The sequence below is a fragment of the Miscanthus floridulus genome, unplaced genomic scaffold (assembly GCF_019320115.1).
Source record: "Miscanthus floridulus cultivar M001 unplaced genomic scaffold, ASM1932011v1 fs_344_1_2, whole genome shotgun sequence".
In the NCBI taxonomy this organism is placed as follows: Eukaryota; Viridiplantae; Streptophyta; class Magnoliopsida; order Poales; family Poaceae; genus Miscanthus; species Miscanthus floridulus.
Genome location: NW_027096621.1, coordinates 25,071 through 40,000, shown reverse-complemented (window position 1 = coordinate 40,000; position 14,930 = coordinate 25,071). Strand labels below are relative to the sequence as shown.

The 14,930-nt window shown below is 50.5% G+C and overlaps 3 protein-coding genes across 3 annotated transcripts; 2 read left to right on the top strand and 1 right to left on the bottom strand.

The window, feature by feature from the left end:
- Positions 1 to 6,558: 6,558 nt before the first annotated feature.
- Positions 6,559 to 14,626, bottom strand: LOC136531428 (metal transporter Nramp2). The gene is made up of 4 exons (XM_066524086.1): positions 13,830 to 14,626; positions 8,377 to 8,513; positions 7,630 to 8,282; positions 6,559 to 7,031 (listed from the first exon to the last, which is right to left on the bottom strand). The coding sequence occupies exons 1-4, from the start codon at positions 14,381 to 14,383 to the stop codon at positions 6,825 to 6,827; spliced, it is 1,551 nt and encodes a 516-aa protein (XP_066380183.1). The 5' UTR covers positions 14,384 to 14,626; the 3' UTR covers positions 6,559 to 6,824.
- Positions 11,637 to 12,410, top strand: LOC136531429 (uncharacterized). Its single transcript, XM_066524087.1, has one exon. It carries the CDS (start codon positions 11,637 to 11,639, stop codon positions 12,408 to 12,410), a length of 774 nt encoding a protein of 257 aa, XP_066380184.1.
- Positions 12,490 to 13,045, top strand: LOC136531431 (uncharacterized). The gene has a single exon (XM_066524090.1). It carries the CDS (start codon positions 12,515 to 12,517, stop codon positions 13,043 to 13,045), a length of 531 nt encoding a protein of 176 aa, XP_066380187.1. The 5' UTR covers positions 12,490 to 12,514.
- Positions 14,627 to 14,930: the final 304 nt, after the last annotated feature.

The following is a 14,930-nucleotide window of genomic DNA, read 5'->3' as shown; positions in this document are numbered from 1 at the left end:
TTGTCTTGGATGAGAGTTAGCCTCAGGGGCAGTCACAACAGGAGCCACAACCAGTAGAGTAGACTTAGGAGGGAGAGTAGGCTAAGGAGACAGAGCAGGCACCTCAGCCACATCTTTGCCACTCTGGTCATACCCGTGCTTCTGTCACTCCGAGGTCAGAGTCACAGCGGAGGGGTTCACGTCCACCACCTAGACCATAGGTTTTGCCTCCAGTGACCCACTTGGATTTGAGGGTTGCCATGGCCAAGCAGGTACAACAACTTAGTTTTATGGACTTTGAGCAGTGGTTTTCGCCGAGGCGAGATGAGCGTGCATCAGAGGGCTTCTACATACCACTACAGAAAGACTTCTATAATGCGTATCTTAATAGTGGGGCACTATTTAGGTCACAGAGGGTGTGCAACATTGAGTCCATAGTAGCAGCAGCTGCAGAGCATATTCGCCCATATCTAGCATATCTACCAGGGCTGATAGATTTACTTGGACAGGTAGGATTATATGTTCCATCTTGGGTTCGTCAGTTCTATGCTTCACTCTAGATTGATCCACAACATAGATTTATACACTTTGCATTCAGAGGCAGAGATTACAGACTGACGAGTACTAGGGTCAAGGGAGATTCTTAGGCTTTAGGAGCAGCCCATCAGGCTACATGAGGTTTGCTATGGACAGACAGCGCCTCCCAGACGTCCTCATGGCGGTTTGGTACCTCTTACAGATCTAGTCTGCCACTGCTTCAAAGAGCCTTTTGGTGAGGGGTCGAGTAGGACTCTAAGTGATCTCACTCCTATAGCTAGAGTGTTGGATGCTATTATGAGGAGGACCCTGAATCCAAGGATGGGGTATCGTGAGGGCTTGACTTGCATTCAATTATGGCTTCTAAACTCCCTGATGCAGCAGACTATGTTTGACATTTGGGATCTCCTTCTATCAGAGATAGAGGATACTATTGCTGAGGGGTTTAGAGGTCACCATCAGTTGCCTGCTCACTGGATCATATTTCCTATTCATAGGGCAGTTACAGTGAGGCCACCTGAGATGCTAGCTGAGTATAGTGGTGCTACTACAGAGTTTCCTGCATATAACCTGACTCAAATGATCTGCCATAGTACACCAAGTGCATCTAGCCAGCCGCGTCATCGTCTAGAGGTGCAAGAGACTGCAGCCTAGCAGGATGATACTATTAGGGGCATAGCAGCTATAGAGGAGGAGCAGCTTGATGCTCAATAGGAGAGGATGGTCAAGAATGATCCTAGCGATAGCTCAGATAAGGACTACTGTGATATCCCTCAGATGCCTCCTCGATGACATGATCATGAGGCCAGTAGCTCCAGTTCAGCTCCACCTCCACCGTAGATAGATCCCGCTCTACTTGCCATACTTGAGCGGATGAGGCAGGATTCAGGCTCGCTAGGCTTAGGAGACCGCCGCTACTTTTTCACAGTTCTAGACTCAGCAAGATAAGTTTTCAGCAGCAGCAGCAGGCCATACAGCGGTAGTAGCAGGCCATACAGCAGCAGCAGTAGCTTCTCATGCAGTAGCAGCTACTTGGGTTTATGCAGCATATTGTGTCAGCTATTGGGGTTCCACCGCCATAGCCTTTACCCTAGCTTGGTTAGACTGCCACCACTTCTATGACTCCAGCATTACAGCCTAGTGGGCTTCAGAGTCAGGGACGGCCACCAGCATAGTTTGCTTCATCTACAGAGCAGGTGTCCTAGTGGTTTACCTCGCCAGTGTTAGCCCCACAATTCACACCTCTTTAGAAGGGCTTCACACCGGCTCTGACTTCCTCGCTGATAGTGCTAGATACCTTAGTCTCCATGAGTCTAGGAGCGACTTTCAGTGAGTTGATAGGGCAGCCTACTCCGCCATATTTTCATGTCCTAGGTCCTTCTATAGTTGCACCTATTACTAGGACTACAGAGATGCCCCCTTCTTCTGTTGCATCATCAGAGCCACCTGCTTTAGTGATACCTGCACAGTCTATGGCCGCTCCAGTCCTGATCTGACCCAGGCCACTTCAGCATCGCTTCCAGCTCTAGAGGGTCAGATAGCTCAGAGCTCAGGGTTAGATGATGATGGCACACAGTTCCAGCTCGCTCCTCGTACCTCAGCACCCGACTCGTCTACTACAGCCCCACCGACCGACCCTTAGATTTTGGTGTTTGACTCCAAATGGGGAGAGGGATCGAGTATGTTAGACTTAGAGGGGGCGACTTAGGGGGAGCTTAGTGTTCTATTACATTTGGAGTTTTATGTGTGATACACTATTATGCATTCATGTGTTTACTTTTATGCATCAAACTATATTTATGTGATAGTGATATCTACGTGATCGTGATATATGACATGTGTGCTCTCTACTTTGAATTATTTATATATCATATCACTTGTGCTATGCTCATTTGCTTTGCTTCCATGTTTTACTCCGATGCAAATGAGCTTTATTACTTGTACTCATGCTTATTTCATATCTTTTGAGTACATTATGTTGGCTTGGGTCATATAAGCTTGCCTAACTCTTTTGTTCTTATTGTCAAACGCTTATATGAACCAAACATGTTAAAAACCTCAACTCTTTCACATACTCGAGGTGGTATTGTCATCAATCACCAAAAAGAGGGAGATTGAAAGTATCTAGGCCCCTAGTTGGGTTTCGATGATTAATGACAATACGTGATTACTATGACTAACGTGTGTTTTGCAGAGGCAATTAAGTTAGGTCACGGTAATGGAGATCGATTGGGCAATCATGGTGGTCATGCTCCTACGATGGAAATCATTTTAGTTTTCAAAGGATGAACGACAAGGTTAAGGATGGACGAGTTCTAAGTGTCATTTGGTGTTGAAAAGACACTTAGAGTAGTTTAGGACTTTGTTTTTGCTTTGGCCATACTATTAAGGGGGTATGGATGGGTAGCTTGACCTAGGTGAGTCTAGTAAGTTAGGTGTGGTGCACACTTGCTAAATCTAGCACTAGGTAGCTCCAAAATAGCCCTTAGATCTATTGGAGCAAACTTCATTCATGAATGATCGAGAGTTAGAAGTGAATAGAGAGTCAAATACTGTCCGGACGCTGGCTTCGGTGTGACCGGACGCTGGCATAGAGTTCGGTCAGTTCATTTGATCAAAGTAAAGTCATCTGGAAGTGACCAGACGCTGAGAGGTGAAGTGACCGGACACTGAGTCCCAGCGTCTGGTCGACTCCAGTAAGGTTTCAGAGAGAGAAAATCACGACCGGATGCATCCGGTCAGTGCTGACCGGACGTTGTCTAGCGTCCGGTCACTACTTGATCACTGAAGTTCAGGGTGAACTGACTGGAGCGTTCGGTCAATATGGCCAGAGCGTCCAATCACCCCGCAGAGGCACATAACAGTTCATTTTTTAGCTCATGTTATAAATACTTCCCCCATTCATGTGTGGGGGTACTTTTGCTCATTTTAACAGCTGAGAAACACCTTTGAGAGTGCCAAGAAGAGCAATGTCCTAGTGAGGTGATTGAGATTTGAGAATCCCAAAGAGAGCCCTCATTAGTGAGATCAAGAGTAGCAAAGTGGGCATCCACCCTTCTCATTAGGCTTGTCATGGTCAAGTGAGAGTTCGTGCTTGTTATTCTTGGTGATCGCCATCACCTAGATGGCTTGGTGGTGATTGTGAGCTTGGTGATCATCCGACGGAGCTTGTGGATGACCCAACTCAAGTTGTGAGCGGTTGTGGGTGATTCACCACGACGGAGTGTCAAAGAATCAATCCGTAGAGAGCACTTGATCCTTGCGTGGATCAAGGGGGAGCTACACCCTTGCGTGGGTGCTCCAACAAGGACTAGTGGGGAGTGGCGACTCTTCGATACCTCGGCAAAACATCGCCGTGTTCCTCCTTTTCTCTTTACTTTGAACATTTACTTTGAGCAATTCAATATTTGTCTTTACATTCATAGAATTTCCATGCTAGAGTAGGATTGGAACTTAGGTTGCAAGTCTTTTTATGCGGTAGAACATTAGAAACACTTTCTAGGCACAAGGGGTTAATTGGGCTAACCATAGAATTTAATTATTGCAAAGAAATTTAGAATTAGCCCAATTCACCCCCCTCTTGGGCATCTTGATCCTTTCATAGCGCATTCAACTCCTTTTCTTCACCAACTTCTTCTCCTTTGCAAATGTGCCAACACCACCAAATGTACAACATCTTGTGCACGTGTGTTAGCTTTTCACAAACATTTTTCAAGGAGTTAACCACTCAACTTGCCGCGCCACTCGATTCTAGCAACGATGCAAAGTTAGATCACTCAAGTGGCACTAGATGACCGATATGCAAACAAGTTTGCCCCTCTTGATAGTACGACCATCTATTCTAAACCTGATCATAAACTTCTCTACACATCTATGACCGGTGAAATGAAATGCCCTAGGTTATACCTTTGCCTTGCGCATTCCATTCCATCTCCTCCATTGTTGATGCAACACATGCACCAACCAATCACCAAATGATATGATCCACTTCATATCATCACATGACCGTCTTGGTTCATCGATCTTGACTTCACTTGCTTTTCACCGTTGCCTTCGTCCATCGATACCAAGTCTTGCTCAAGCTTCACCGCCACGTGGTCCATCACTCCAAAGCCTCCAACTTGCCCTTCACGCTTGCAACCAGTCCGTCGAGCCAAGTCATGTCTTGATCTTCTCCACCTTGATCACATGGCTCAATGTTATGTCTCATGTGCAATGAGCTCCTTCATCATCACATGTGTGAGCTTTGCAACATCTCTGAGCCATTTCCACCTCCATGTCATATGTTGCTCACACACATGTACTTGTGGACTAATCACATGTGTATCTCATATAAACACAATTAGTCCACCTAAGATTGTCACTCAATTACCAAAACCAAACAAGGACCTCTCACCTGATGGGGTCATACCATATATGCCTTGAAGGCATCTATATAAAGGGATGGCTCCCTCTCATATACGTGTGTCTCCTGTCTATTCTTGTGTGTTGTTCTTGAGGATGGGAGAGGGAGATGTGATCTATCTACAACTTCTACGTGCCTCTTTCTTGGGATCGGGAATGGGAAAACAGATCTGCCAATTCGGAATAGGCCGATTGTCAACATGTTTCACATCCAAATGTCTGGATGAAGGAACGAAATGCAGGCCTGTGTTGGGCTTCTTTTGGTCCACGCCTTGAAAATGATAACTAGTAGTATATTTTGGGCCAATTTTAAGGGTAGTCCTGGGCCTATTTGGACTACCCGCTGGGCCCTCAGCTGTCCAGATGATCACATGGTTCACCCTAGGTTTGGAAGGCATCAATGTAGATTGTTTGTTGGCCCGTCTTTATTTTTATCATTTCCATTTACGGAATAGTCTTATAATCTATAAAGTATTTATTATGCCATTTTTTTACAATCCTACTCAAAACGGGTTCAATATCCAAGTTAGGCCTTGTTTGGATGCATATGTATCAACTTCAATCCACATGTGTTGGAGTGGATTGGAATGGAGCTTAGTTTAATTCCAATCCAATGCACTTCAACACATGTGGAATGAGAGGAATACATGCGCATCCAAACAAGGCCTTACTCGAGAGTTGTTTGTGGTTCTAACGAAACACATAAACTGAAGTTGACCTTATCTCCATTGCAGATTAACTTAGGAATCATTTGTAGCAGTTTAGCTAAAGTATCCCCCTTAAACTTACTTAGTCTTGAAGCATGATACATACCTTGTTTGTATATGTATGGATTTAGTCTTTGATGTTTTGGCTCTCGCTACATTTGCCAGAGAAAACCAGAGCTAAGGAGGTTTGGAAATAAAGGTTAAATGCTATTTTGAAAACATGTTTGGTACAAAGAAAAGAAAGATATGTTTGCAAGCAATATATATATATATATATATGTATATTAATATTATATCTTGAAGATAAGTTTATGGTCTAATCTAATATTAAATTTGGAACAGGGCTGTCACCTTAAGGTAGATCACAAAGCACAGCTCATTCATATCTTGCACGACATTCCATTCAAGCTGCAGCGGAATATGCATTGAGCTCCTGGAATCCAGGACTGCAACATTAAGGCCCCATTTAAGTGAAGGATTTAGTTCCATAGGAAAGGAATGGAGATGACACATTTGGATCAAAGGATTCGGAGGAAAACTTTTCAGAGGAAAGGCAATAAAGATTGTACTTTTGAAGGAAAGAAAAAAATGTGCTAAGAGCTAAGAGAAATTTTCCTACGACACTTGCTCACTCACGCAGCACACTTCTTCTAGTTATTTTCCGTGTTTTTCTTATGTTATGGATTCCTGCGTTCCAAACACCCCTTATAGTTATTTCCCGCGTTTTTCCTTTCCTCTGTTTTACCACTACATACTCATCCCATTTTTGTGTTTTTTTTATTCCCGTATTTTTGATTCCTGCGTTCCAAACATACCCTAAACTTTACAGATCATTCGGTAAATTTCGTCTGCTCAGTTCCAGGAGGAAATCGTGGCACCTGAGCTATCTGGCAATACCATTTTTTGTCAATAGTGTTTTCACATCACCGTACACATCACCATAATCCTCAGAAATAAGAAATCTATCTGCTACGTGTACCCTAGTATGTGACTGGAGGTACATTAGCCCATCCTATAGGAGAAGCCCTACTACCAAACATCCCATAAATACAAGCATACAAGGGATATGCATATATATACTTCTCTGTAGCCAATAAAGAAGCAGCAGCACAAGCTTTGCATGGATGGACAGTTTTCTTCCGGTACAATCCAAACTGTTCCAGCCCATCAGGGCGGCAGATGACGATGCTGAAACGCTCATGAGCTCTTTGACATTGATGAGCAAAGGCGAGAATACAGCGAAGTATTTCGCACAACAAGATAGACGATGAATGCAAGGTAAACAATCAACACAACACACAAGCTTGAGCGAAGCAATGCACCCCGGACATCAGCAATGTAGAAAGACAGTATAAGATACCCGTTGATAAGCATCAGAAATACCGTAACAATCCAGCTAATCACCTGAGGAGAGCATAAAATGAGTCAATACAGCAAACTTGGATGGGCAGTGTTACTAGACTAGTTCAAAGGAGCTTCATACGACCAGACAAATTATAGCAAAGTAGCAAACTAAAACATCTACAATCGCTTCAATACAGCAAACTTGGATGGGCAGTGTTACTAGACTAGTTCAAAGGAGCTTCATACCACCAGACAAATTATAGCAAAGTAGCAAACTAAAACATCTACAATCGCTTCATAGGTAGGCAAACCATATATAGATATATGGAGTCCGAATGACATGTCAATGGTATATGTGATAACATGTCAATACTCAATAGGTGGCCTAAGTTCCATGGTATGAACCACTGAAAAATCATGTGAAGGCATCTTGATTTGATAATGTCTGTGAGTTAAAGCAGACCAGGAAACTGAAACTAAGGATTCTTCTCTAAAGAAAATAAACTAAAGACTCCAGCTTCTAGTTCTTTCAGATGTTGACACACCATGACACAATGGAATAACAGTACCACGGTCTCAAGCAGCAACAGTCAGTTGATCATTATTTAACTCTCCGCTAACACGAATTTCCATAAACAAAACTCAAAGAAAAACTTACTTTGGTGATGGGACCAATTACGAACGACCCCATGATTTGCTCCTTTGAAACGAGGGTGATGAGAGGAATTAGAGCAAATGGAATCTGTATGGATTGAAGAACATTGAGTGCTTCATTCAGAATATCCATAGTAGGATCTTCAGTATCGAAAAATAAAGCCACAATCATAGTTGGAATAATGGCAAAACTTCGAGTAATCATTGCTCGTAGCCACTTCTTCAATCGAAGATTAAGGAAACCTCCCATAACAAATTGTCCTGCGTATGTGCCAGTAATTGTGCTACTCTGCCCAGATGCTAACAAACCAATAGCCCAGATATAGAGGATGGGAAAGAATGCAGTTCCATATTTTTCCTGTAAGTACTGCCCAGCATTCTCAAGACCTATATTGTCAGCCTGTTTAGACCCATAAAATCCTTTGGCAAAAACTGTTGTGACACAGATGTTAATAAAGAAGGACACAATGAGTGCAAGAATTGACTCAATGTTGTAGTAGTAAACCGCTTCTTGAACACGAGATTTCTTGTTTGTGTCAATCTTCCTGGACTGCACTAGTGCTGAATGCAAGAAAACATTGTGAGGCATGATGATGCAGCCCACAATTCCAACCGCTTGCTTAATTGTCTTTGAACTCAATTTTGGAACCACCAAACCTGTATAAAATATCAAATGAGCAAACTCCTTAGATTCTCAAAGATATACAACATAAAGGAAAGGATTTTACTGACATGTTATATCGAGAGTTACCGATCAGAAGTTCCTTGCCACTAGGCTTTGTTTCACCAAACATAACCGCAAATGAAACAGCCATAGTTGCAATCAATACAGCGAAAAACACCTCCAGTTTTCTCACACCATAATTCTCCAGGAAGAGAAAGATGAAGCTGGCATCAGGGAAATACCATATGAGTCAAATGTATCAGTTCTGCTAAACAGTTCTATCAGATAGTCATAGACGATCAATAGAAAAAGAGAACCATAGAGACAAACTGTTACCAGACAAAGACAAACTGTTGCCATTTCATCATCACTAGACGATTTATTTAGCAGAACTCTTATATTTAATTCTTTCTGTTACTTTCATCGTTGCCAATTTCATATTCTAAAAGCGCCTAACCTTGTTTAACAACCAGTAATGCTGAAGGTAGGAGGTTTGACCAGGGTAACAGATAGGCAGCAAGTAGTAGCGTACGGATAGTAGACAAGGATATGTCCATAGTTTAATGAATGAATAATCCCAGATCATGGGTACAAGTCTCTAACTGGAGAGAGAAAAGAAGTATTAAACCGACCAATAAGAATAAATAAATACCCAAACGAGGCATAAAATGATGTGATTGCAGCAACCGTTGGCAAAATACTCCTCAGCCTGCAGGCCCCAATCATGCTGCCTCGATTAAACCAACAGATGAAACATGCTCAACTAGAAGAGATAGCAAGCAGAGTACGCAAACAGCAATAATGTCAGGACGCAACCTAATTCGATCAGCGAGCAGCACGTTAGCATCTCCAGAAGCTACACCAAACCAGGACAAGTGGTACAGCTTTTAGCTGATCAGGAAGCAGATTGTAATCACCAGAGAACTGCAATTTTTAATCCAAGGGATGCATTCGTACTGATTGTTTTCTGCGTCCAAAACAGTTGTACTCATATATAGAGTAAAGAGTTAAATGTACGAGAGGTCCATTAACTTGTGAGGATGTTTCGGTTAGATCCATCAATTTTTAAAGTGCCTTTTTGGATCTATAAACTTTAAACGTCGTATCATCTAGGTTCATATCTCTCTACGTTGACTTCTCGTGCTGATTTGGCAGGATGCCGTGGCCATGCAGGCCAGCCGGGCAGGTCCAGCTCGCGACGCGCCCGCGACGCGCACCGCTCCATGCACCGGGACGGCGCGCCACCGCCGGGCAGGTCCAGCAGGTCAAAGCGACGCCCTGCGCCGCGCGCTGCTCCCGTCCCCGCCCCCACCCCCGCCCCGGCACGGCGGGCGCTCCCACCACGACGGCGATCCGGACGTCGTTCTCCTCCGAACCCCTCTCCGTCGCCTCCTGCACAGCACAGCGCAACCAACCACGCGCATGGCGGTGCCTTCCGGGACCGCGGGTGCTGTGGCGAGCGCCGGCTCGGCGGGGGCCGCGGCGTGGCGGCGGCGGCGGCCTGCTGCCTGGAGGAGGCGACATCCTCGACCTCGAGGAGGAGCAGCCGCTCGGCGCGCGCGCGGCGCTGGGCGTGGACGAGCGCCTGCATGCGACGGAGCATCAGGTTGGCCTGGCGCCGCACCAGCTGGCCCCTCACCATCCCCCGCAGCGCGCACAGCGCCTTCCTCGCCTGCGCAATGCAACCGTTTCACATTTCACTCCGTACGCGGAGAATCGCCGGAACCGAGAACCGCACGCCAACCGCGAGGCCCCGATCGCGGGCGCCGTCGGGGACAACTAGGGCGCCACGCTCTCCGTGTCCGCCGGCGGCACGCTCGCCATTGCCGCGGGGAACAAGACCGTCGTGTGGTCCGTCCAGCCGGCGTCCAGGCTGGCGAGCCCCACCGCCCAGATCCTCGACAACGGCAACCTGGTGCTCGCGGACGGCGTCGGCGGCGCCGTGGCGTGGGAGGGGTTCGACTACCCGACGGACACGATGCTCCCGGAGATGAAGGTGGGGATCGACTACGTGAAAAGGAAGAACAGGACGCTGACGTCGTGGAAGAGCCCGTCCGACCCCTCCCCGGGCCCCGTCGCCATGGTGATGGACACCAACGACGACCTCCAGGTGTTCATCTGGAACGGCGGCGAGAAAGTCTGGCGCTTCGGCACCTACTCCGGCTTCACCTTCAGCTTCATAAACAATGCGCAGGAAGTAACTTACAGCTTCCAGGTACGTACTTATTAACAGATTATCTACAACGTAACAACACCTAGCTCCATTTGATTGCTTATTAGATGCAAGTAACCATCACATTGGACGACGATGCAGGTGCACAATGCGTCGATCATCTCGCATCTGGGTGTCGTGAGCACGGGGATCTACGGGCTGCTTATAGTTGTCCAAACGGGTTAGGCCCGCTGGGCCAGCACAGGCCCGGTGAGGCACGGCAGGCCTCGTGCCCGTGCCTGGCCCGGCCCGACGTCGTGCCCGTGCCTGGGATGCCACACCGGCCCGTAGTGCCAGCCCGAGCACGGCACGGAAATTGGGCCGGCACTATATTGCCCGATTCGTATGAACTGTTGGATGTTTGATATTCTTCCTAAGCCGTTGGATGTACTCGATTGGAAAACCCTAGAATAAAAACATCCCAGCCGGCCAGCTGACCACTCCTCCCATCCGGCCATCCATCCCCGCGCCGCTATCGCTCGCTCGCGCAGAGCCAGCCCCCACGCCGCTTTCTCTCGCTCTCCAGACTCCGGCCGCTCCTCTTTCTTGCTCGCTTCCCCAGCAGGCCGGCGGCCGGTGGCCTCTCTCTTGCCGCGCCGGAGGCTGGTCACCGGGGCAGGCCGCCACCGCCTCACCCTCGCTCGCTACCCGGACGCCAGTTGCTGCTCCCGAATAGCGGACTTCCTTTCTCTCTCTCGCGCGCTCCCTCGGCCCTCTCCCGCTCGCCGAAGCTCCCAGTGATGGCGTCCTCCTATCAGACGGCGACGCGAGGCCACGAGAACGGCAGCGACGACGGCGACGGCGTGGTCGCTCCTTGCGTGGAGCTGCAGTGCCCGGGCCAGCAAGGGCACGCTGGGCTGCCATGCTCGACAGCACGGCACGGCACGGCTAACCGCCCATAGGACCGTGCCTGGGCCGAGGTCTCGGCACGGCGGCACTATCAGGCATGACATGGTTAAACCACCGTGCCGCATAGTGCCGTGCCTAGCCGTGCCGTGCCTGACCGTGCTCGTGCTAGTGCCGTGCCGGGCGACCTGGTTGGCCATGTATAGGGCTGCTGTAGCGTTCGACGTGGGTGGAGGCGGCGCGGGCGTGGAACCTGTACTGGTACGCTCCCAAGGACCAGTGCGACGCGATGTCTCCCTGCGGCCTCAACGGCGTGTGCGACACCAACAACATGCCCGTCTGCTCCTGCCTCCACGGGTTCACCCCGAAGACCCCCGCCGCGTGGGCGCTGCGGGACGGCCGCGACGGGTGCGTGCGGTCCACGCCGCTGTACTGCCGCAACGGCACCGACGGCTTCATCACGGTGCGCCACGCCAAGGTGCCCGACACGGAGCGGGAGCGCGGTGGACGGGAGCCTCACGCTGGAGCAGTGCCGCCAGGCGTGCCTCCTCCCCGACGTCGAAAGCGTGACGACCGCACCCGCGGTGGACGACGCGGCCTCAGGGACGACGGCGGCTGCAGCTGCGACCTGCTGCTGCTGGTCCTGGTCCTACGCCACGACGACGACATGCACCTCGGCCTCGGAGAAGCAGTGCGACGACGTGGACGCGAGCGGGCCGTGTCCCTGTGCGCCACCAGACGCGCCCGCCCCTACGCCCGACCAGGCGTCGAGGTTGCCGCGCTCGAGGAGCTCGTAGACGAGGATGCGGTCGCGGTCGGCGGCGCAGTAGCCCAGCAGGCGCGTGAGGTTCGGGTGGCTCACGCTGCCCAGCACCTCCAGCTCGCCGCGGAACTCGCAGTTGCAGGCGCCTGCGTCGCCGTCGCCGGAGAGGCGCTTCACGGCCACCGCTGCGCCGTCGAGGATGTAAGCAGCTACTGCCACGGGCACCGCTGCGCCGTCGGGGATGTAAGCAGCTACTGCCACGGGCGCTTCATGGCCACCGCTGCGCCGTCGGGGATGTAAGCAGCTCGCTCGTCGACGTCCGGATCGTGGAGGTGGATGACGGCGTGCCGAGGGCGGCCCCGCGGCGGAACAGCAGCTACTGCCACTACTCGACGTCGACGACGATGCCGAGCCGCACGCCGGCGAAGGCCGAGCTGCTGTGCCAGAAGGTCTCGCCGACGCCGTCGGCGCTGACGGACGCGAGAGCGCGGACGCTCAGCGGCCGTTTCGACGAGGCGTCCTTCACCTCCGCGTCGAAGCCGGTGCCGAGCCGGCGCAGGGCGTGGCGCGCGGACCTGCCGTCATTTCCGAGCTACATGGCTAACACGGAGTCGTCGCGCGCCAAGGCGCGGTCGCAGAGCGCGCCGAGGCAGCGCCTCTCGTCGGCGTCCGAGACGACGGCACTGGCGGCCGCGGCCTCGCCGTCGCCGTCGTGGTGGGAGCGCCCGCCGTGCCGGGGCGGGGGTGTGGGCGCGGACGGGAGCAGCGCGCGGCGCAGGGCGTCGCTTGACCCGCTGGACCTGCCCGGCGGTGGCGCGTCGTCCCGGTGCATAGAGCGGTGCGCGTCGCGAGCTGGACCTGCCCGGCTGGCCTGCATGGCCACGGCATCATGCCACGTCAGCACGAGAAGCCAACGTGGAGAGGTATGGACCTAGGTGATACGACGTACAAAGTTTATGGACCCAAAAAGTCACTTTAGAAGTTGATGGACCTAATCGAAATATCCTCACAAGTTAATGGACCTATGATGCATTTAACTCTAGAGTAAAAGATGTTACCCGTCGACACACGGTAGCCATCATGCCCATCAATCCATCATCAACATTGTAATTGAACAGAGAAACAAAAACGATGCTCCCATAAGCAGCAATGGAACACCAGAAAGCCAACAAGAGGAGTGATCCCTTTCAAAATCGATTGACTCCAAGCACGCCACACCAAAGGACACGAAACTTTATATTACCTAATAATAGACCGGACCAAAAGAATCCAAGGCAGAGATCCGATGCCTGAAGGAGTAAGGTAAAAAGAACGGACAAGAACACTTGATCGTGCAAACAGGAGGCATCAACTTTCCTGAGATGCCATCCGTTGATGCCCAACACAAGAAAGAAATAATTCTACTCGCTTCATCAAAACAGCAACAGAAATTTATAACTTGCAGTTCAGGAGAAGAACAGTGAGGAGCAGACAGAGAGATCCAATTCAATCAACTAGAGGAAAAGCATGTACAGGGAAGGAATTTGATATCCCCCAAGCAGTCAACAAAATTGACAAACTTGCTCGTAGATTTTACTCATCAAAACCCCGAAACAAGAAGAAAGCAGGTCAGTTCAATGATTATGGACAGGAACAATAATCTCCTGGACTTTGGGGGTTCAAAACCGAGAGTAAAAAGACAAAACCGTAAGCACAGACCACAAGAGCGAAGCAACTTACCAATCGAGCGCGGTGATGACGACGCCACCCCAGAGCGGTACGGTGCCCCCCGAGAGGATCTTGATGGCAATCGCGCTGCCAATCACCTCCTGTATGTCGGCGCCGACGAGCGCGAGCTCCGTCATGGCCCAGAGCGCGCGCGTGGCCCAGGTCGGGTACTCCTCGCGGCAGAGCTCGGCGAGGTGCTTCCCCGTGGCCACGCCGAGCCGCGCGGAGAGCAGCTGCATCAGCGCGCCCATGACCGTCGCCCACATGAGCAGCCACAGCAGCTGGTACCCCGCGGCGGCGCCCGCCTGAAGGTCCCCCTCCAGGTTGCCCGGGTCCAGGAACGCGATGCACATGAGGAAACCCGGACCCGTGAAGCGCCAGAGCTTCCGCCACGAGAAGGGCGGGCGCGACGCCGGCGCGCCGTCGTCTTCGCCGTCGGAATCGGAGATGGCGATGGAGACCTTGTCGTCGGAGTCGTACGCGCGCTCCTCGTATTCGTCGTGTGAGGTGGAGGCTCCGCCCCCGCCGCCGGGGAGGAGGCTCGCGGCGAGGTCGCGGGACGCCATGGGGAAGATGCGCGCGTTGGCGAGTGGGGGAAGTGAGGATGGGGAGTCACGGCTGCACCACTGTCTCGCGGACGCACTCCACCTCCTCCTCGTCTTGAGGTGCTCGAGTCGGACCAAATTTGGCGAGGATGACCGACGCCGCACTCCCTAGCCACGTCGATAGCTCAGCCTTTTGCTTTGCTACTCCCGACCATATGCATGGACGTACGGCGAAGCGGCGAAGGTGTATTGCAGCCCACTGATGCTGCTGGTGAGGCAGAGTCGCTAAGCACGTGAAATGGCAAGCAACAGAGAATGATGAAAGGCTGATGCATGGATGGGTTCGCGCCGAGGGCATTTTGGTTCTTTTACCAGTCACGCTTTCTCCACCCATGCAAAAACAGTTTTTTTAATAAGCGTGGTGTGCTGTACACAAATGCACATTTTAGCCGTGTTCGGTAGGCCAAATTGGTGAGTGTGATGTGCTGCACACAAAACCATTCTTTCTTGGTGTCCAGGAGACAAATTCCTCTAGTTTCTGCAACGATCTATACTACACTTTCTTTTT